The 24134-nt window shown below is 37.8% G+C and overlaps 1 protein-coding gene across 7 annotated transcripts in view; it reads left to right on the top strand.

The window, feature by feature from the left end:
- Positions 1-24134, top strand: part of ST6GALNAC3 (ST6 N-acetylgalactosaminide alpha-2,6-sialyltransferase 3) — a 636206-nt gene that overhangs the window by 355859 nt on the left and 256213 nt on the right. The window contains exon 4 of one of the 7 annotated variants that reach the window (XM_057715910.1): positions 17326-17452. The exons of the other annotated variants lie outside the window; for them this stretch is intronic. Coding sequence (XP_057571893.1) covers positions 17326-17344 — 19 coding nt within the window. The 3' untranslated portion in view covers positions 17345-17452. Of the gene's footprint in view, positions 1-17325; positions 17453-24134 lie in introns of those variants that run through there. 7 annotated transcript variants of the gene reach the window in all.

Raw genomic sequence — 24134 nt, 5'->3', positions numbered from 1 at the left:
CCAAGAAATGTGCTATGGTTATGTTTCCTTTCTTGAAAAACTGTTTTCCAGTGATATTAATTGCCTTGTATTTTTATTGCACAGTTTTCCAGATAGCCCGTCAGCACTGCCATGTGCACATCAGTGTTTTTCCCTGAATATTCAAGCATACGTCCTCCAGGCCTCTCACACTGTTGACATTATAGGATCCCCACATCACATTTGTTGTTGCATCTCTGGTTCCCAGATCCTTGTGTTCCTCTTTCTTGGTAAATCCCTCATTTTGCTCTATGACATCTTCTAGGAGCGTCCTAAGAAAAGGTGAGTAAGAAAGATAAGTTGTTTTGCTTTTTTTTTTTTTGACTGAGTCTTTATTCTACCTTCCTGCAGAGTTGATAGTTTGTTAAGAATAAAATTTAACAGGGAATTCCTTTCCCTAAGAATTTTGGAGGAATTGTTCTATCATTTTCTAGTTGGGGGGTCTGATACTATCTAGATTTTTTGCTCCTTTGTGCCTGATCTGATTTTTTCTCATTAGAAACTTTAAGAATTTTTCTTCATCTCTGGTGTTACACTATTTCAATGTAATATCTGTAAGTGAATTGCGCAAGGCTTCAGTGAGCAGCTTGAATATGGAGGTTCCAATTTGTTCTTACACTCTGGGAGATTTTCTTGAATTATTTCTTTGATAATTTCATCCTATCTATTTTTTTCAGTTCTCTTTCTGGAACTTTGGTTAATCTTATATTAGATATGGCTTTGTTCTCTGGGTTTCTCTTCTCTCTTTGTTCTTTTATCCTGCTTTTGAGCAGATTTACTTAAATGTATATTCCAATGATTAGGCTTTTAATATTCAGATATTAGATTTTTCTTTTTCAAGAGTTCTTTTGCATTCTCAAATTATTTCTTTTCCATGACAACCTGTTCTTGTTTTATGGATGCAATCTCTCTTTTATTTACATCATATCGTTACATTTTTTTTCTGTTTCCTGCACATATTATGCATGCATATTATTTTTTACAATTTCCTTTTTTCTGTTTGTTTTTATTTTTGGCTTTCATTTTGGAAATTTTCCTCAATTTATGGCAATCTTCTGCTGCTGATTTATATTTAAGAATAAAGCAGAGAATAAAAGCTGATTGAAAGCTGTGTATTGGGTGTAGGGTGTTGTGTTCACTGTAGCTTGGCCTTGCTGAGCCAGCTTTTTTGGAGGACTCAATTTAATACATGCAGGTTTTACTCTAAGGAGATGTACAATTGCTTCAGGAAACACCCCATTCTCCTGGGAATACAACCTTGATTGCTGGAATGCTAAGAATCTTGCATTCAGTGTGCATATTTGGGGGTTTTAGCTACAACGTTTCACCCCAGTTTCCATTGTGCGGCTTCTCTCTTTGTTTCAGTCACTCTAGATGAGAACTCTGCCTCCCCTCTGAGGGATGAGCACAGCTGCATGACTGTTGTCTAACTACCAACTTTGAACCAATACTGCATCCCTCTTTCAGCCCAGCACTTTGCTTTGCCATTTAGGGTACCTTGGAGTCTTAGTCTGATTGTTGCTATCCCTGTAAATGAAAGTTGCTTAAATTTTCAGAGCTTCCTTACCCTTCTCTATAAAATGCCAGCCTCACAAGGGCATTGTAAGGATTGAATGAATTATATATGTAAAAACACTTTGTGAGCTAACTGTAAAGCATAATACATTTCTGCAATAAGGTTGTGATTTCTCTGTTTGACGTTAGCTGAGATTCTCATACTTTTGTACCAGCATGCCCAGTGTTACATTGCTGCAGATTTGTAAGGTCTGCTGCAGTTTACAAAGTGCTTTTGCATATTCCTGAAGGCAGAGGAGAATGAACTTGCCCCTTCAGTGTCTGGAAACTAGTGAGAAATTTCTTTTAAGTCTTGTATAATCTTAAAAATACGCATGAATCTTGCATCTTGCTCCATAATGTATTAGTTTTAATATAAAAATAATATTCTTAGATCCCTTATCGTGGAGAAAAACTGACAATTCAGGAAGATGTACTGTATTATTTCTGGGATTTATATACTCCTAGCATGTCAGTAAATATCCCTAAGAGTGAACATACCTCTGCTTAAGTTGTACCGAAACAACCTCTAAGCTATGAATTCTGAGAAATTTGGTTCCTTCCCTTTCCTTGTTTTTAAACTTAGATTCAAGATGGCCTGACAAAATAAAATAGTGTCCTTAGACAATAAGGCATTGCTGTCTAATACAGAGAAATATAGGGATAGAATGGGATTGATTGTGGGCTGCTGAGGGGAGTAGCTTATTACAAATATGTAAACACGCTTGCTGCCTGTCGCTATACAAAACAATAAAAATTGCCAGGGGAGTGGAGAAGAAAATTAGCAGTGTTGCTATATTATAGGGGAGAAAAGTGGTAACACTGTGAGCATAAATTATAGGCTATGCTAATTTAAATAAATATAGATAACAAAATATGAACTTGGTTGAATGCACAGTCTATTTTATTTTCTGTGCATCCACTACAAGGAATAGTATCCTATATTGATTATTTAAAAATGGAAACACTGGCTACTTCTATGAGATGTTTTAACATGGGCAGTGCTGTGGGATAGTTTTCGTAAATTTCTCCCTTCCTTAATCTCCATCATTCCTTACTCCCAGCCATCCTAAGTAAAGAGCCAATCTAAGTGAAAACCACATTCATGCTTAGCAAACACAATTTTTTGGTTTTTTTATTGAAGTACAGTTAATTTACAATAATGTGTTAGTTTCACGTGTAAGCAGTTATTCAGTTATAGATATTTCGCTCAGATTATTTTCATAATAGATTATTACAAGATATTGAATATAGTTCCTTGCGTTATACATAAATCCTTGTTATCTATTTTATGTATAGTAGTTTTGTGTCTATTAATCCCATACTCCTGATTTATCCCTCCTACCACCTTCCATTTCCTCCCTTTCACTTCGGTAACCATGTTTGCTTTCTATGTCTATAAGTCTATTTCTGTTTTGTAGGTAGATTCATTGTATTATTTTATAGACTCTACATGTAAGTGATATCATATAATATATGTCTTTCTCTGTATTACTTCACGTAGTATGATATTGTTTAGGTCCATCCATGAGGCTGCAAATGGCAATGTTTCCATTCTTGTTTATGGCTGAGTAATATTCCATCATACATGTATATGATTGACATCTTAAACCAATCATCTTTTGATGGGTTCTTTCCATGCCTTGAGTATTGTAAATAGTGGTGCTATGACCATCGGGGTGCATGTATCTTTTCAAATTAGAGTTTTCATCTTTTCTGTATATATGCCCAGGAATGGGACTGCTGGATCATATGGTAGATCTATTTTTAGTTCATAGTTCATACTCCATCCTATTCTCCATAGTGATGACACCAATTTACATTCTCAACAACAGTGTAGGAGGGTTCCCTTTTCTCCACACCCTCTCCAGCATTTATTATTTGTAGACTTTCTGATGATGACCATTCTGACCAGTGTGAGATCATACCTCATTGTGGTTTTGATTTGCATTTGTCTATTAATTAGTGATGTTGAGCATCTTTTTGTGTGCCTATTGGCCATCTGGATGTCTTCTTTGGAGAAATGTCTATTTAGGTCTTCTGCCCATTTTTTGATTGGGTTGGGTTTTATTTATTTATTTATTTTTTGATATTGAGTTGTATGAGCTGTTTGTATATTTTGGAAATTAAGCCCTTGTTTGTTGAATTGTTGCAGATATTGTCTCCTGTTTTGTAGGTTGTCTTTTCATTTTGTTGATGGTTTCCTTTGCCGCGCAAAAGCTTTTAAGTTTGGTTAGGTCCCATTTTCTTTTTTTTTTTAGCAAACACTGTTTCGATGCAAACATCCTTTCAAACATGTTGCTGCCCTTAAGCACTTCCCTCAATTCTATATAGAACTTCTGGAATTGTCATTGTGTGTTTGTGTGTTATGCGTATTAAAATACACATAATATAAAAGTTACCATTTTAACCATTTTAAAGTGTGTAGTTCAGTGGTGTTTAGTACGTTTACAATGTGCCACCATCACTACTATCTAGTGTCAGATCGTTTTCAACCCACAAAAGGAAAAGCCATACCTATTAAGTAGTTACTCCCTATTATCCAGCCCTTGACATTCACTCAATAATCTGCTTTCTGTATCTATGAATTTGCTTACTCTGAATATTTCATATAAATGGAATCATACAATTCGTGGTCTTTTATATTTGGCTTCTTTCACTTAGCATGATACATTCAAGTTTTGTCCATGTTTTAGCGTGTGTCAGTACTTTATTCCTTTTTATGACTGAATAATATTCAATTGTGTAGATACACCACATTTTGTTAATGCATTCATCAGTTGATGAACATTTGAATTGTTTCTATCTTTTGGTTATTGTGAATAGCCCTGCTATGAATATTTTTGTGCAAGTGTTTGTTTGAATACTAATTTTCAGTTCTTGTAGGTATATACCTATGAGTGGAATTGCTGCATTTTATGATGATTCTATGTTTAACTTATTGAGGAACTGCCAAATGGTTTTATACTGTAACTGCACTTTTTTACATTTCTTCTAGCAATATATAAGGGTTCCAATTTCTCTAGATCCTTGCCAACACTTGTTATTTTTTTTTCTTTCTGTTTTTTAATAGCTATCATAATCCACGTGAGTTGGCATCTCGTGGTTTTGGTTTGCATTTACATAATGACTAATGAGATTGAGCATATTTTCATGCGCTTCTTGGCCATTTACATATCCTCTTTGAAGACAAGTCAAATCTTTTGCCCATTTTTAAAATTCGGTTGCCTTTGTGCTACGATAGTTTAAGCATAAAACTTGAGACAAAATGGAAGCTACTTGTTGGTTATTTTATTAGAAATTATACCACTAGGAAAAGTCTAAAGGATAAGTTTTGCTAAGTTCTTTGTCCACTATTCACTAAAGAAGTCCTTTCCTCATTTCTTGCCCTTTGATCATTGGTCCTCTGGCTCCATCTGTCAAGAAACAAGGTAATCTTTGATTCCTGCAAATCAATAATGCACTGCAAAACCAAGTCCCACTATTGCACCTGGAATTTCATCACTGTGAGTTTCCAGGAGCCGGCATTGCCTTCAAAGACAATTGTTGAATGGCCCTGGCTTCATTCTTCTTCATTTGCATTAGTAACTGCTGTAAGCAGTAACAAAGTTATAACCCAAACCAGCATCCTGTTATCATTTATTTCTTTAATTTAATATATAGAGATGGAATCTTTTAAAAAGCACTTATTTTTCTTCTTTACATCATCAAAATAATTCTCAGTGGAAACATTTAGCCTGATAATGGGGGTGCATTCCTTTTTAGATCCAGTGACTAGGTTGGGGACTCGGAATTTCTGATTTTGTTTGTGCATTTTGGGTAAATGGGTAGGAGAGCGAATGGTAGTAGATTTTACCCTGGTTGGGTTAGGCTTCTGTAGTCAGGTGAATAGGAGTAATGTTTGTGATCATTTTATTTGAATGTCTTATTTGTTAAAGTAAGATCAGAGCACAAAAAATATAACTTAGGAAAGATGGAAGTGGAAATTGAATCTTAGCAGTCAAGATTGGTCATTGTCTTATTTAATCTGGCTCTGCTTTTTTCTTTCTCATCTATAAAATTGTTCTTCATGATACCCTGTATCTGCTGGTAGTTCATATTCTCCATAACGCCTCTAACTATGCAAAACACATAGTGATCAGCAATCAGTTATCATTTGAATCTTAGTTCAGTTTAATGAGCTGTGCTTTATACTTAGGTTGTCTCTCCCCTCGTGGTTACCCATGGCAGACTTTGGAGTCTGATAATTCTTCATTCCTTATTGTACATTTCATCTCTAAGTAATTATAGCCTGTTCCCTTAAGTCTCAAAAGCATCAAAATATTTAAAATTACAGAGTTAAACTCTTCAGATAACAGTATTAAAACTTCAAGAAAAGATACTCCAGACCAATGGAATAAAGGCTTCGTACTGGAGCCTTTATTCCATGTCCTTCTTCTCTAAAGACTTCAGCCATGATCTCTGTTTCAGCATCAGCAACTGCCATGCTTGTGCAAGTTCAGGGGGACTCAGTCTCAAAAAGTACAGCCATTTAGGTTACCATTTCGCGAGGGAGCTCTTGCCACCAGCTTTGAGGGAGAAAGCGGGATGATCTTGATGTTGACAGTGATAGTGATAGTATCAGTAAGCACGTGCTGGACTCCTGGTACAGTGCTAAGCTCCTTATTGTACATCATCCTTCTTAATCCTTATCACAACTCCACGAAGTGGGTATCATTACCTTTTAATTTTACAGATGGAAAGACTGAGGCTCAGAAGGTTGTTCAAGGTCGCTCAAGTAGTAAAAGGCAGAATAAGGACTGAGATCTTGGTTACCCTGACTGAACCTGAAAAAGCAAGCTGGGCAGGTTCTTGAAGGCACCTAGCATGTCTTTAGCATGACCTCCTATGGGGAGTGTACTTGACTTTCCTAGTGCGGCTTACCACACAGCCTCCTGTTTTCCCAGCATCTTGTATGTCTAAAGCAGCTGGTGTCTTACGTATAGTAATTATCTCCACACTTGTCTCCATTTTCCCAGATTGTGAACTTCTGGAGAGCATAGGTGCTGTGTCTTTTCTCTATATATATTTAGGACATGATACAGAGAAGAGACCCAAAGTCTGTGGAATGAGTGGTTGAATTTATGGAAAAAAATGTGTGTGAGTGAACTAATAGGTTATTTCCTGGTCTCTTTCCCAACTCTTCATATAAAATGGGCCCAGCCATCTCCATAGGTCCCTGGATAAATGATCCTGTTATTTTTCCTTTTAGTTTCTCCAGTCTCCATTATTTCCTTTTTAGGCTACATTGTGCTTTCTTATTTTTCACAACTGGCAGTTATACATAAGCTAAGACAAATCAAGCCTTTTAAAATTGTGGGCCTCTATCCATTAGTGAGTCTTGAAATTAATTTAGTGGGTAGCAGTCAGCATTTTTTAAAGAAATAAACAGAGCAGAAAAGAATAAAACTTATCAGCATGCATGGCACATAGAAAGACACAGTATTTGTTTCAGATGGATGGATAAATAGAAGAGTTGTGTATCAAAAACACCTTTTAAATATCATACATTAAGACATGTTTTAAACAGGGCAAAAGCTGTGCTGGCATTTAGGAAAGTGTATTTCAAAATGTTTGACTACTATCTTACGCTAAGAAAAACATTTTATGTTGTTATTCAGTATATATCTGAGTGTGTGCTAGATTGCTATGTGAAGTATATTGCTTAGTGTTTGAAATACACTGTCTTAAATGACATCCCAATGTGTGACTTGTGACCCAACATCACTTGTCCTGCTTAAACATTTAGTTTTACATTTAGTCAGTTTTTGTAAAAATTATGACCAAGATTTAGGAAGTTTTATCCTAGTATAATTATTTTAACATAGTCTGACCAAAAATAAAAATACCACAGAGAATTTTAATAGGAAAAACATAGAAAATTTTTTAAAAATTTGATAGCGGAAGCTTAACTCTGAAATTCACAGAATTGTTTTATTTTGTACTCTTCTTTAAATTTGCTCCTCCAAATGTTAACCTAAAAGCACTGCTGCTTTAGGTAAATTGTGGGGCTCCATTTATAGGTCAATAGCATTAATATAGGATTTAAACTTCAACTTGCTGTGAGGGAGCCAAACGTTGCTGTGGAATGCATTCATGTGCAGAGCTGCTTTGCACAGCTCATTGGAGATAAGACGGTTTTGACTTCACATGCCAAACTCTTGTCACTTTGTCTATTTTCATATTTCTCTATGACTCTGCAGAGACAAGCTTTTGATCGGTTTAGTGGCAAATTGAAAATGTTCTTCCTTTAAAAATCCAATACTGAAGTGAAGAACACCCAAGCAATACTGCTCTTCCTAAAACAAACATTTGTTGAGTGCCTACTCTGAGCAAGGTAATTGCTGGACAGTAGGATTACAAAGTGAGCAAGATATAAATCCTCTATAAAGGATCATCGGGTCTATGAGCTTTCCCACTTTAAGACTTGGTTCCATCTTGCCTGGGTCTATGAGTAGACTGAAGGTCCTCCAACTGCCCTCCAGGCCTTCTCTATGACCTTCACCTTGCTCTCTGCCCTGGGAGGTTGGCCCATATGGATTGCACCCAAGTACCCTCTTGCCGTGTGCTCTCTGGTTGGGTTTAGCCAGTGGGTGCCCTGGCAGGAGATCAGAGGGAGGGAAGAGAGTGAGCAGGAGTGTTTATTTTCCCAGCTCCCCCCTTGCAAAGTCACGCCAGGCAGGCTCTGTTGCTGTACCGAAAATCAGAGCTCCTTTCAGGGGCTCTCTCCACACCGTTGTTTCTGTCTCTGTGTTCTGGTGACTGCTCCACCTCCTCCTGTTCCTCCAGTGCCCCACAGGACTGGGGTACAGCATATCACCACGGTTTCTCTATCCTGCCCGCATCTTTCTAGATCATCCCTTCATCATTGTGCGCCTTGATGGAGCACCACTTTCACTCTAATGTTTTCCTTTAAAATCTTCCAGGTTTTCTGACTTATGCCTTAGCTAATTTTCTGACAGAGTTGAAATAATTTTAAAAGGCTTATTTATTTTTATATATGTTTCCAGGAAGTATCTTATAAATCAATATGGAAAGGTATTTAAAACCACAACCTCTGGTTCCTACAAATATATTTTATCTCTATCTAACATATACTTGAAAAGCTCAATAAATATTTGTCATTGTGGGTGATGTTGATCATGACCCATGAAGTGGTCATAGCCTTTGTCGTTAATTACCCAGTTCACTAGGCTTTGTGGTTAGTATCCTGGGAGGAAGAGTCTTGTGGAAGAATGAGCGAACTGACCATCATGCTAACAAATTTGCCACTAGCCCCTACTTTGTAAGTCCTAGTTGGGTGTTGTCATCTGTTCTCAGGGAAGAATGAAAAAGTATGGGGTGATAACTTAAACCCCTGGCAACAGCAATAACAGAGCCAGTGGCCATTTATTCATTGCCTGCTGTATGCCAGGCATTGTATTGGACAGGTATCAGACTAGAACCTTACATTATCATCTTATTTAGTCACTGCAATTACGGTACAAGGTAGCTCTTAATTCTGTTATATAGATGGAGAAGCTGGGAGTTAAAGAGGATAAGTGACTTGCCCAGGATTACACATCTAGCTTCAGAACTAAGATTTGAACTCAGCCTCATCTTAAGTCAAAAGCGTTCTTTCCACTATTCTATCTCTCAAAAGCTTCTTTGTTTTTGCCTTCAACTTTGCCAAAAGTCTCATTTGCCATCCTGTTTGATCTTATCAAAGCTTCAAACATGTTTTAAAAAGGAGGCATTCTATAAATTGAGGGAAAAAAAACCTGATTGGGATCAATTTCTTCCCTTCGAGTAGCAAAAGATTAAAGAGCATGAAATTTGAAGGAGAAGAAAAAGGAATCAATGAACTGTATATTAGCAAAGGACTTTGGAAACCCTCAAGTGAGTAACAGTCAAACATTGAATTTTCTGCATTTTGGATATTGAATCATTTGCCCTACAACCCAATGAGACTTTCTCCTGAACTTGTGTCGTTGGAGAATAAAAGGCTTTACCATTGACCAGCTGAGTCACTTCTATGTGGTTTTTGAAGAACCCTATCTACCCTTTATTCCCTTGAAAACAAGAGTTTCCCAGAGTTTCTACGCTAAGATGAGGGACTGGGGCTAAAAGAAAAGAGAAATCCAAGAAGTCTATCTGAAAACTGTCAGTATCATCTCGATGGGTAGTTATGATGTTCTGACTTCAATGAAAGAGCAAAAGCAAACAAGCCAGCCGGTTATAAATTTAATTTATGAAAATACTACCACAGGCCTAAAACATTCAGCAGTACGGCCATTGATTCTTTTCTTGTTCCTTGGGGAGCCGTTGCTGTATTTGATATGGGGAACTTCAAATTGTTTTACTTTATCATTTAAATGTTATATCAGCCATACCCTGAAAGCAGCTGAGGAGTTGCACACTTACTGGGAAAAGACAAGAGAGTGTTTTTCACTTCTTTTAGGAACAAATATTCCTTGGTTGACAGATTTTCCCTCTTGGTGAGGATTGCTATTGTTTCCTGTTCTTTACCTCTCCTGCTTTATTTTCACCACAATGTTGCATTTCCCCAGTTCTGTGTGAAGCACTGGGAGAGGGTAAATCATGATGTTCCAGGTCTATGGTCTTTTTGGTCTTTCTTAACCTCTGGGATTATTTTCTTTAACGTAGCTGTAGGAAAGTCAGCTGTTACCTGCCAGAAAATAAAACAACAAATTTTCCGCCTCAAGTTGAATAAACATTGAAAAATCAGCATTCTACAAGGACCATTAGCTTGTGTATCACTGTAAAATGTTTTATGACTCGGTGTAAAGAATGCTCATCTAAAAATAAATTGTTATAACAAACATTTCTCCCTGTCGTGGTTTGTAATAGCCCTAATATCAAATAAATCTAGGTTGAATATTGTTACTCTCCAGAAGAACTGACCTTCAGTTTCAGATAGTTGGGTTAAATCATTGTGATGATGACGCTGACTCAGATATAAGGAGATACAAGCTTGTATCAACTCCCTAGATCATCTTTTATTTAGAAGAGGAGAGATGTCTCAATGAGCTGAAATTGCTCTGGAGTGACCCATTTTATTTATGTATCTGCTTGTTCTGACTCCCTTCACCAAGTAAGAATCCTGCACATAGCTCTTGAGAGAGAAACCCATAGAAATACATAGATTAAAACCCATGAACAGTTATCATTTTACATCTGTAAATTGGAAATTCTCTTAAAAGTGTAATAGTTGCTGCTGGTACAATATTGGTGAAACTGCTGAACTCACATCCTATTGGTAGCAAATGTAATTGCTTTAAAAAGCATTTTGCAATACACAGAAGTGTCTGTATCCTTTAATACTATATTTACACTTCTGGGAATTTAGCCTAAGGAAATTATTTAGAAGAATAAAAAAAGCTAAGGTGTTCATTGCAGAATTTTTTATATTAGTGAACAGTTAGAAACAACTCAAGCACTCAGCAACTGAGAGTCAGTCAATTTTTTTAATCTATTTGGACTTATGTACATAAAATCTAATTGGTGACATAAAATTTTATGATATAGGGCTCAGTGAAAAAATATGATTATGAAGATACAAAATTATTGCATGTATATGGAGAAATGGAATTTGGTAAAATGTGTTCAGATTTAGCTTTCAAATTTAATTTAGTTTTACAATGTTGTTTTGCATTTAGCAATAATTAGGATCTAAAAAGTACCTACATAGTAAAGATTAATATCAATGAGAAAGATTTTTATAGTTTTTATTGGAACTTTGCTAAGATGCTGTAGCTGTTTAAATATAAACCTTTGGGACTGAAAGTGTCAAGGATTTGGAAAGTTGACATTTAACTGATCAAATTTAAGCAAAAGAGAAACCAAATAGGTAAACGGAAGAGTTAGACATCTTCCTATAATAATAAAACCTTCCATTATTTTTCTTTTTGGAGTTTTTAATGCTGGTGCCTCGAGTGAGAACTTCTCATCAGATAACTTAGACAAAGTCATTTTCTTTAACATGTTGCAATGGTGTAGCTTGTGGCCGTGAACTAAAAAATCTTTATATGAGTGGGGTAAATAGGCTTTGTGGGAGGGCTCTATCACAAAGAACCATAGGACAGAAAGGGAATATGAAAATATCCCTGCCAGGCTTGAATCAGACCTAAAAGCATTTATGGAAAAAGACCTGTTGGAAATAACCTAAACACCCAACAATAAAGGTTTGTCAAATAAAGCATGTTCTAGTCATACTATGGACTATTAAATGAGCATTGAAAGTAAAGTAGAAAAATATCTATTAATCAAGTAAATGTCTACAGTAAAGTTATGTGGAAAAAGTGAGATAGAAAATTATGAATAGGACATGACTCCAATTTTTACACTCTCACTCATAAGGAAAAAGAAATTAAAGAGATGTAAACTTGGGACTTCCCTGGTGGCGCAGTGGTTAAGAATCTGCCTGCCAATGCAGGGGACACGAGTTTGATCCCTGGTCTGGGAAGATCCCACATGCCGTGGAGCAGCTAAGCCTGTGAGCCACAATTACTGAGCCCGCATGCTGCAACTACTGAGGCGCACACATGCCTAGAGCCTGTGCTCTGCAAGAAGAAAAGCCACCGCCATGAGAAGCCCTCGCACCACAGCAGAGAGTAGCCCCAGCTCGCCAAAGCTAGAGAAAGCCCGAATACAGCACGAAGACCCAACGCAGCCCAAAATAAATAAAAATAAAAAAATTTTTTAAAAAGATGTAAACTTGTCAATAGTGGTCACCTGAGTAGTGGGATAGCAGGCAATTAATCTCTATTCATCCCCATATTCTCCAGTTTCGTTCTCCCTTAATTAAAAGTTGTTTGTAAAAATTGTTTCTTACATTGATTTTAATACATGTACTTAAATACATAGTGATTGAACTGATACCTGAAACAATCTTAGAAAGAGGTAACATATGAATTAAAATAAAATGAAATAAAATAAAATGCAATTTTGATTGCATCAATTGACTGAAAATCCAGAGCAGTGTTCAGATAAGGTCATTTACTTTTATGTAACTCCACCAGTGAATAGCTTGCACTGAAATGCCAAACATTGATATTTATGTTTATGCAAGCTCTTGCTGACACTCTCATATTTTCTTTCTTTTTTTTTTTCTGAAAATCTTTTTGCTAAAATTATGGTGTTATATATACTGGAATCAATCATTCTTTCTTCCTCCCTCCCTCTCTCCCCTCCTCCCTTCCCTTCCTCCTTTTCCTCCTTCCATCCTCCTTCCTTTCAGTGTTACAATAGTAGGCAAAGTGAGTGTGGATTGGTCTAGCTCAGTTTGCACATTTGTGAAAAGTCTTAGATTCATAAAATCTTGAGAAAATGAAAGTAGCAGAGAGCAAAGACCCTTTACCTAAGTACTCATTGGCAACTAGAGATAAACCATTACCTCTGAATTGTTTAGTGCCTATGATTTAAATAGCTATTTGGGTCGCATTGACGAAGAGCATGATGTTAGCCTTCGGGGTTTGTATAGTAAGAAACAAAAAAATCCCTTAGCCTTGAATCCTACTAAATAGAGCACCCTGCAAAAAGACAATTATTGTATCTATTTCTTTTAAATTCTTCTGGTTATGTGTTGCAATGATTTAGCCTGGGGGTTAGCCAAAATTATTGGGTTTTTTTTTTCCCTAACAAAAGACTGTTCTTGAAAGATTTCTGTTTATTGGTACCCTAACACAACACACCTCCTCCTGTTTCCTCCTTCATGTCCTCATCATTTACATTTTTTCTGCTTTCTTATGGATTTGAGGGATGATATCGAATAGTACAAAACATCAGATGCCCCAGGATCCAGCACAGTGTCTTGCATAGTACAGGCGCTCAGTAAATATTGAATAAATTCAATTCAGAACCTTGGGGGAAAAAGTCACAAATTTATCAAATAATTCACAAAGAGACACATACCTGGCAGCTAATCCAGTTAACTGTATTAAGGGAAGCTGAATCCAGAGCATGTTTCAAATCATTTCTCTTCTTATAAAAGTTTTGTTTAGTGGCTGGAACACTTGTTTCTCTGTATGTTGATCAAATGTGACGTGAGCCAGAGAGATTCACAATAAATAACACCAGGAGGCTTATGAATGATGCATAAAGCCCACCAATTTAATGACAGGTGAGGCAGAGGAGAGCAGTTACTTTATTTCAGAATGGCCAAAGCCTTGGCAAGGTATTGTCACCATGGGAATACTGAGTGGCTATGACTGGTTTGTAGAAAGCTTCTAGAATGAAAAAAGTTTGAAATGTTCTGACAGGTATCTGATTTTTTTTTTTTTTTCTGTATTAATGGAGCCATTGCTTTAGGTGAGCACTAATGAAAATGGCTCCTCTTGCTTCTCTAGCATTTGCCCAGTGGAGATTATTTGGTCCAGCTGAGTGGCATTTCCAGTTTTAATCTCTTTTTGCTTGCAGCAAAACTATACTTTTTTTTTGGAAACAGGATCCTTCATGACTTGTTTTCTCTCTAAAGCTTAGGTTCTGCAACAAATCAATCAAAGAATTTATTGCATTGCTACTATGTGCCTAGGACTGTGATTCTCTGTGATTGACAATAGAAACATATCATAATATTGTTGGGTGGAAATGAATCATAGCTCATGAGTGAAAGAGATTCCAAGTGAAACTAATTGACTGTTGGCATCTGGGGATGGGACATGGTATGGTAGATAGTCTAACCAAAGACTGGTCTCCTCTCCCACTAGATCTATTCTATGTCTGCATATAAAACCAATCACCCATTCTTATGTTTATTCATTAAATAAAGCTCTTATTGTGTCAGTCGGGATCCTTTTTATTTGCAAGTTAGGTGAAAATTCCAGCTAAAAATGGCTTAAGCAGCTTAGGATGTTATTATGTCACGAGCATAAAATATACTTTTTCCTGTGCTGTCTCTATTTTCAAGCAGGTTTTTCCCCTCATACATATCCAAATCCAATAGGAAAAAAAAAATCAAGTGCTTTCTTTCCCAAGAATTTGGACAAAAACTCAAGTTCTGATTTCTTTAGTCCAAGTTGGGTCACTTGTCCATCTCAGGAACCCATCATTGAGGCCCCAGGTGAGTTTTGCCTGGGTGGACTGTTCTCCCCTGGAGCTAGGATCAGCTCCAACTGGGCTGACCATGGGGCAGGGATGATTTTGCTCAGGTGCTTTTACCAGAGGCAGAAACTGGATTCTGTAAGCAGATGGCAGATGTCTACTCTACTGACTGATAGCCAGGCCATGTGCTGGTTGTTGATAGAAAGACAAGCATGACTTGGTTTCTTCTTTCCCTCTCAGAATCTCACCCCTCCTATTTATGTTAATACCCCGTTGCCAATTCACCTTCTTAAGTTAATGTTCTAATCCTTTCCTACCACTCCTCAATAATGTCGCTGGTTCCTTATTACCTATTGATTAAAATACTAACTCCTTAGTTAACCTCCCAATCCTGGCAAAAGTAACCGGTCACATATCTTTTGGGTTTTCCTGCCTCCGAGGCTTTGCCCTGGAACCTTTCTCTCTATGCCTATCAATGGTAGACTGAATCTCTTTTCAGGTCCAGTTCAAATACTATCTTCATGAAACACCCACTGCATTCCTTATTCTAGTGCCTGTAGCACTTAACATGATCTTATGCTATAGCCCTTCAGTTTCTTTAACAAATATTTATCAAATGTTTACTATATGCTTATTGCTGTTCCAAGTGTTTAAAAGTATTTTTCCTATTTTGTATTATTGTTCTTGGTGTTCTTGTCTTTTTTATCCACTGGTTTATAAGCTCATCAAAAGTGGGATCCTTAAAGACAGTGACATTGCTACTTCTCAGCATATGCCTCACCAATGAACAAATGTTCTCGAGTTTGCGCATATAGTGAGCACTAGCATTTAAAGCCGAAGAGTTGTAGGGCCTGTTTTTTCTCATATCTCTCCCTGCACCGAGTATGGCAACGTGTGTATACTTAGCAGTCAATAAACGTTAACAAATGAGATACAAAGGAAAATGTTCAAATATCTAAGAATGAACTACTTCCCCCTTGTTTTACATTCTTCAGTCTTTTGGCATAATTTATGAAACTTCTTGTTATCATTGTATTTTTCCAAACAGCTTTCACAAGAATGTCTAAGTTCTATTTTCAAATTTGAAGAAGATGAAGGCTATTTTTTTTTAACAGTGGGGACTTTTTTTCAACAATTGCACATTCCAGCACTATTGACCACTTGTTAAACAAGACTGAGTTTTATGAAGTTCTTCTAACAGCCGTAGGGCTTTGCAGGCCCATGTTCTGTACAGGTGTTAGTGGGTAAGGGTATTCAACGTCCCTAGCAAAATTGGTGTATAAGGAGGCAAACACTTGAATTGTGGGGTCACTTGTAAGTAAAATGAGCACTTAGCTTTATTTGTGAGTTTGCGATTTGAATTGATTAACATTTTGGATATTTCCATGTAGATCTTTGTTCTAAAATACATAAGCCATAGATGTGCAGGAGAAAAGATTCATTTTCTTGGTCTTAGCCATGCTGGACAAGGACCGAGTTTCCCATGCTATCCCTTCCCACCTGAACAAGAGATAGAAAGTTTCTGCCCTCTTTCTTTTCTTTTCAGTTTCATTCCTCCTCATTTCTCTTCATGAATAGTTTGTCAGCCACCTTAGGTGAGTACCAACAGGTGTCATTTGAAACTGGCAACTAGCGTGGCCTTGGTGATTTTATAAGAGAAGTTTCAGGGAAGCAGTGAAAGCAGAAGCAGATTGCAGTGGGCTAAAGGCATGAATGGTTGAGTTGATAAAGTCTGATGAGTGAGTCCACAGACTCTGAAGTTGAACCATACAAGTTCAAACCCAAACTCTGCCAATCACTAGCTGTGGGCAGGTTACTAAATATCTCTCTTCCTCAATCTTCTCTTCTACAAAATGGGAATTAAAAATGGAACCATCTCAAGGATGTTATGAGGAGTAAATGAGATGAAGATCAAGTGGGTAAAAATGCTTAGAAGGGTTCTAGCTTCCTTACAAGTCCTCAGTAAATATTAGCTGTGGTTTTTGATGAGTATGCAAAGGCAAGTTGAGCTTACTTTTGAAGCTTAGTGATGAAAACTGGAGACAAAATGAGGTCATATTCTGATAGTGGGCAGAGATTAGGAAGTTCATTCCAGGTAAGTGAAAGATGAATATTTTATATGCTGGAGGAAAAGAAGTGGTTCTCAGAGAGTGATGGGTGGAAGATGTATTGGTTGGCCAAGAAGTTTGTTCGTAACATCTTATGGAAAAACTTGAAAGAACTTTTTGGCCAGTCCAACATAACTGTTAGGGATTAATTGATGGAATAGTATTACTAAGATGAGGGAGGTTGGAACTTAGAGAAGAGGTGGATGGATGTATAAACCTCAGATAGGAAGGGCTTCTTGTTTCCTGAGGCTGGGGCTAGGATGGGGGTAGTAGAGAGGGGCAAAGCTAAGGACGCATATGTTTGTGGGTGGGGAGCAAAAAGTTGAAAGAATTCAAGACTAATAGCTGGTTGTCTTTGTGAAACAGGAACAAGCTCATCTGGTGGGAGAAAAAGAAGTGTCAGGAGTGAGGAGTGGAGTAGGACTGATAAATGAAGTAGGTACACAGCAGTGACTTCCGGAGACAAGATGACACTAGCCAGAATGCATAGTGTGACAAGGGAGTGAGAATTCTGGTATGATAAGAAATCGTTCACAAAGTGAGACAGGTGTGTTTGCTTCCACAGGTGGAACATTTCCAGGTGATGACAAGTCTAAGGCGAACATTTGAAAATCACTGTTGTCTATGATGTGAAGTTAGAATTTACAAGGATTCTCCATCAAAAAAACCAAAAATTCTTCACTACAAATAAATGATTGGCTATCCATACTTTTGTTGATTTATCGAGTCATCCTTACAAATCTACAATGCTATTGGAAAGGTAGATTTTAGAATTGGATTAGATCCTGCCCCTATACACCCAATCTGTCCTTAAATATACTTCTAGATGGGAAATTAACTTTTTCTAGGGCTGGCCATTCTATTTTTGATGGTTTTGTTTTTTTTTTTTTTTTTTCTTTCTTTTTTTTTTGGCTGTGCCACATGTCATGCGGGATCTTAGTTCCCTGACCAGGGATGGAACCTGTGCCCCCTGCAGTGGAAGCACAGAGCCCTAACCCCAGTTTTTGAGTAGACTGGAATCCATTAATGTAGATACATAAGTGCTAGAATATGGATTTTATCTTGTTTTGATGGTCACACAAAAAGCCTTCCCATCCTGCATGCTCTTTTGCAATGTTATTTTGTCACTTCTCCCATCAAGAGGTGGATTTTATCCCCTCCCCTTGAATCTGGGCTAGACTTGTGAACTGAATGAAGTAAAAGTGACACAGTGTGACTTCTGTGCTTAGGCCCTAGGAGACATTGCAGTTTCCATTTTTGCCCTCCAGGAATCTGAGCTACCATATAAAAATGTCCAACTTTTCTGGCCTGGCTGGAGAGAAAGGCCAGGTATATAGTGGCCCTGGGGATGAAAAAGGATGGGAAGAGATAGGCCCAGGCAGCCCCAGCTGGCTCAGCCACCCAGCAGTGTCACCAGACATGTCAGTATTGCCAGCTTGATTCTTGCAGCCTCAAATCAAGTTGCTCCAACCAACACATGTGAAGCAGAGTCAAGCCATTGCCACTGAATTCTGTCCACATTGCAGAAATGTGAACAGATAAATGGTGACTACCACTTTAAGCCTCTGAATTTTGAAAGCTTTATTATGCCGCAATGGGATGTAAAGGGGAAGAGTCTCAAGACAGGGGGTCAAATTAAAAGCCCTCAGACATACTCCAAGGGTGATGAGCTGCCAAGTACAGAAAGAGAAGTAAGCGAAAATGTGAGAGAGCAGTAGGTTGACCATGTTCAGTATGACCTGGTGATTGGATGGGCGGCAGAGGAGAAAGGAAAATAAAATTATTATTTGTGAAATAATGTTGTTGTGGACAGCAATATGTCTAGGTAAAGAACTGGATTCTTGAGGAAGTTAAGTCCAGTTTACAGTTGTTATTTTAATGTGACAGCACAACTTCTGTTTAAAATTGCTCCCATAGCAGCTAGAGACACAGGCCCAAGCTGAGGGCTGAGTCGGGGCTACAGCTGTTATACGTTTCAAACAAAAAGATGCAACCAGCTCTCTTTCCCTTTTGTTCCAACCTAAAGGGTATTTTCTAACTCCTTTCTTCTGTATCTAGTAGCAAAAGCAGAGATATCAAGCAGAAGGGAGAAAGAAAGGAGAGGAAGAGGACACACATGAGAGAAAACAAGCAACGTAGCATCCTGTGGGATTGCACCTTATTTTAGTTACACCTCTTGGAAGGCAGCACTGCTTAAGTAAAAACAAGAAACACAACATGTGTGTACTCAACTAAAATTATTGTCATTCACAGGTTCTCCCTTTAAATAGCCTCAAATGAAAATAAGAAACCCTAACCTCAGCTTTTTAAATCACAATGAAAGGACAAGAGATGCTTTCCTTTTATAGATTCTTAAACTTTGAGAAATGGTGCATTTGTGGCTTGAGCAGGATGGCTCTGGGGTGTGTGTGTGTGCGTGTGTGTGTGTGTGTATGTACGTATATGGGAGGGAGGCCAGAGATCCTGAGGGGTGGGGTTTCACTGGCAGGCAATATCATGACTTCCCATTTGCCAGATTGTGCAGTATTTGTTTAAAAAAAAAAGAAAAGAAAAAGAAAGCACACTAAATCTCTTCGAAGGGAGACAGTACTGTGTTGAGAGTCTACAGTATAAATATTATATGCCCGTGCTCTGCGATCAGATAAAATGGAGTTCAAATCCTTGTCCTGTTGCTTACTAACCATGAGGCTTGGACGTGCTATTAACCCCTTTGAGCCTCAGTCACTTCAGCGGTAAAATGAGTAGAATGCCGTCTGCCTCATGGGGTTGTTTTGAAGAGTCAATGAAATATTGTATGTGAAGCACTTAATCTGGTAAAGGCACAATAAGTGGTACCTATAGTTATAAGAATTAGTGCTAATCTGGGGCTTTCTCATTTTTGGCCTTCATTGAGGTGATTTTTCAGAAAGGTTTACAACATAAGGAAATGAGGTCTGAGTGCATTTAGTCGATTTAATGTAACAATTGTTTAATATAGTATTAATAACAGGTCACTTTATAATTTATGTGTCTTTATAATTTCCCTCTTAGGGGACAGATTCTATTGTTTCACAGAATCTTTGTGAATCTTTAGGTAAACCAGAAGTCACATGCCGGTTCCTCCTTATTTCATTGCTCAGAATTTTGAATGTAAGAAAATAAACAATGCGATAATGCAGGATTAGCAGCAAACTTTTTCTGTGAGAGACCAGACAGTAAATATTTTTGTCTTGCAGGTCACTTATGATCCCTGTCTCATATTCTTCTTTGTTATTTTTACAACCCTTTAAAACTGCACAAATCGTTCTTAGCTCATATGAAAACAGGTTACTAGTTGAATTTAACCCATAGGCTATAGTTCACAGACCCCTGTTCTAGTGTAAATTTGTATTGTTTATTACTAGTGACTAGTACCCTAACTAGTAACTAACTAGTACCCTAGTAATAATAAATGCTGGAAAAAAAAAGAGTGAGAAGATACTTTAAGTAAATAACATGTAAGCGATTCTGATTCTGATTCACACACAGGCCGCTTACGTAAGACCGCTGATTGCTTTCCGTGATGGAACAGGGCCATTTTCATTGAGAAGCAATGAGCTCAGGTATGATTTTCGGGACTGGAGACCATTCAGCACATTAGTTCTGAACAGTATCCTTGTGCTTTGCACAAATTTCTTTCTCTTCCTCAGAGGAGCAGTTTGGACACAGGGTTTTATGGCATCAGGCACAAGCTGCCATTAAAACCCTAAACTGAAAATCCTGCTGCCCTTTATGAAAATGAACAGCTGGTTGGCCCAGACCGTTGGCTGCTGTCATATCTATTTGTGTTGTGTACAAGTAGTGAGACTATCCCTTCACGATGAGGGGTTTTTAGGACATGTTTCAATCACCCAATAGGAGGGAAATCCTCGTCAGTGGTTAGTGTCTCTTTCAGCCCCTGCACCTGCCTTGGCTCCTGCCTCTCTGGACCCGAGAGAGACATATTCTCCTGGAAGCGATGATCTAGGATTGTCTTGATCTTTTCTTTTCTGACTTGTGTTCCAGAATGTTTCCTTGGAGACACCAGTAATATCTTTTCCCCTGCTCTTTGCTCTGTTGTCGTGCCTATCTTTCTACTTCCCATTAACTACAAAGAGAAAAAGGAGAAATATTTTTAAAGCACATAAAGTACCCCAAAATATTTATCCCTGGAAATGCTGAGAGCAGACCATGTTCCTATGTTTTAATCAAGGATGTTTTTGGTGAATCCTATATTTTAGGTTAAGAGAGGCAGATGGAATCATAACCCACTATCTGAGTAGAATCTTAGCTAAGGTCCTGGTCCACTGTGAGCCAAGCTGGACCAGCAGAGTCCCTTTTGGGTGGCTTGGTCTTAGTATAACATAGAGCCTGGAGCAAATTAGGGCAAGCAGCTTCCTTTCTTCCTTTCACTCTATGCCTACACTGGAGCCTGGCCTTTGGCATCTCACCCATCTAATAGGGAATGAAGGCTGGCTCAGGAAGAGTACATTTGTCAGGGAAGAGAAGCAGCTCAAGACAGAGAGAGCCTGAGTGTGTTTGTCCTAGTGTATAGGACAGAGCTGGCCTGGGCTTCCTCTCCCAGCTTTCTTGGGGCCCTTTGCTCTAGGTGTTTTCATGGCAAGTGTTACACCAAGAGAAAGAGTACCCTCCAGCCTCCACTCACTGCTTCATTCAGTCATTCATCCACCCAACACAGATTTATTGAGTAGCTATCATGTGTCAGACACTCTTCTAAGTCCTGGTGACAAAGCAGGGAACATGAAAGACAAGGTATCTCATCATTTTACTCCATACCTTGTTCCAAAAATACCACTTTTCCTCAGGCTCTCTCTTTGATCACTTATGTTCAGCATTGTGACACCTGTGGGCCAGTGACCAAGGCAAGTATCTTTGAATCAGACTAATCCTTAGCATGGTCCTCCTTGGAAGGGTTGGTAGAGAGAAGTGATGAAAAGGGAGCTGTGAGTTTCTCCTGCCTACAGGCCCTGTTTCTTACTATGGATGACGATCTCTCATTCTTACCCCCCTCTAGGTGTAGAGAATGGGTGCAGTCTTGTGTGTTTCATCTCTTAACCTCATCTGATCCTATTCTATTCACCTGGTCTGGGCTGATGTCCTTTTACACTGCTTTATGGTGTTTAAGTGAAGTCTCAGCATATGTAGGCCCAGGGCTGTCATACTCACCTTGCAGGTGCCATCTCTATCATGTCATGTGGTCACAGGTTGTTTGGTTTGGGGTAGGGAAGTTTCTTCTTCACCAGATGTAGACCACCTGTTCTGAGCTTTTGCAAATATGTCCTTTTCTGTTTTGTGGAGGCCTTTTAGGTTTACTTTCTGAGGAAATTTTGTTGAATCCCATGTTGAACCAATGCTTGTCCTGTGTTTGATGTATCTAGGTTTTTCTGTTCTGATTGATCTCCTATATGTAATTTTAGAGAGACTTCAGTTCCTCAGTGAAGTCAGGTTCCTTGGCATCAGGTCCAGTATCTCTAACTCCCATTCTGATGGGAATGGGCTTTTAATACCCATAAGACAAAATGGTGTTTTTTTTCTGTTCTAAAATCAAGATATTCTCAGCACTATTACTTGTTACAGTCATGTGGCTCTAGATTTTTTTTTTTCTTGCTTGACCTTCTTCTTCCCATGTTCAGATTTGTGACTGTAGCTCTTCCTCTTGTTCACTAATTCATAACACCCTTCCCAGCATAGTATCAACATGCTTATAATGGTATTCTGGAGACATACAGCAGAACTGAAATACCGTCCACTCCACATACTGTCCACTTCACATTATTAGAAGAGGCTACTCCAGGAAGTGATGGGGTGCAGTCATTGGAATGTAGAGACAAAGTTAACATCTTTATTTTTCCCCCAAACCTCACATAACATCATACAATCAAATAAGATCCTGGTGTATGGCCTGTAAGGACTCCCCTGAGTATGTGAGTGTCAAACCCTTATTATCCAATTTTTTTATCCCTTTACTGGTCAATCCACCTGTAGGGAAAAAAAAAAATCACATTTTTTTATGTAACATACTGACCTGAAAGTAGTGAAGTTGCCTATAGTTGTTGGTTAATTAAAGCAACAAAATTGACAGCTCCCACATCTATAATTAAATGTGTGAAACTAACAAATGGAAGTATTAGAAAAAGATATTTTTTTTCTTTACCGGTCATGTTGTGACATCAATTTGTATTAAATAATGATGGTGAGGACTTAGAGGATTTGCTTTTCATTATAGTGCAAATTAACATTCAACTACAGATCTGAAATAGATTTGCTTAAGAGTTACCACTGTCAATAATCATTTAGAATTCATTTTACCCAGATAGATTAGACACTCCAGTGATAACAGGCAAGACTCTTCCTTTGTATTGCTGAAAAAAGATTAAAATAATGGCTTTTTCTTATAACTGGATCTTGAGATTGGACACAAGTCTCGTATATGTAGCTTTCTATATCTGTTCTTAAGTTTCTTTTAAGTGTAAACATACATTAATGCTTCATGAAACTAAGAAAATAAGATGCAATTCAAAGATGATGTTGGATAGACAGAGGTCAGGAAATCATAGATAGAAAAATACCAAAATGTCACTTGTTCCATTCCCCTGCATGGGATGCATAGTAACTCTGCTGCTACTTAACTGATCTCTGAGGAAGAAAGAGGAAAAAGATCCTTCAGTAATCTGTTTAAGAGTACCTTCACTCCCGCCCCAAATACTAGTCCTTCAAACCCTTTTTATAGCAATAAATTCTTATATATGTATATAGTTTGAAATAACATATTTGTTAGAATGATAGAGGTGATGGTAAGAGGTAATCATTATACTTTATTACCCTGCAAATATGGTATATAACTGTAATATCAACCACAATCAAAACACCATATAGTGGATGTTTCAATAGGCTAGACACTTTCTGAGTCCTTTTTTTTGAACATCATTCCAATACTATCCACTGCTATTATCTATAAAGAAATAGAGACCTAGAGAAGATAAGTAATTTGCCCATTTCCACAATTTGTAAGGGACAGAGCTCGAACTTAGATCATCTACTCCAAACCCTCCCTTTAACTATTAGGATCCTGCATTATCATAAAGTAACTGTGAATCGATTGAAAAACACTGGTTAGGTCCCCTCTGGTGAGTTTTCTCATCTCTGAATTAATTATATCCAATTTCTAATAGTTTGTCGAGTGTCATGTTCTACCATTAGTCACTAACAGAGATGTATGGTGTACTGTTATTTTAAATCCACACACATCAAGAAAATAGGCCTAATTGGAGGAAATGAAGGTAGTTGCAGCTTGCTGATGATTAAGCACAAGAATTGGTTGCTAGAGGAAGTTGTAGAATTTTCTCTTCGGAAAAG

This window comes from Hippopotamus amphibius, chromosome 1 (genome assembly GCF_030028045.1).
Source record: "Hippopotamus amphibius kiboko isolate mHipAmp2 chromosome 1, mHipAmp2.hap2, whole genome shotgun sequence".
Classification (NCBI taxonomy): Eukaryota; Metazoa; Chordata; class Mammalia; order Artiodactyla; family Hippopotamidae; genus Hippopotamus; species Hippopotamus amphibius.
This window is presented reverse-complemented; position numbering and strand designations above follow the sequence as displayed.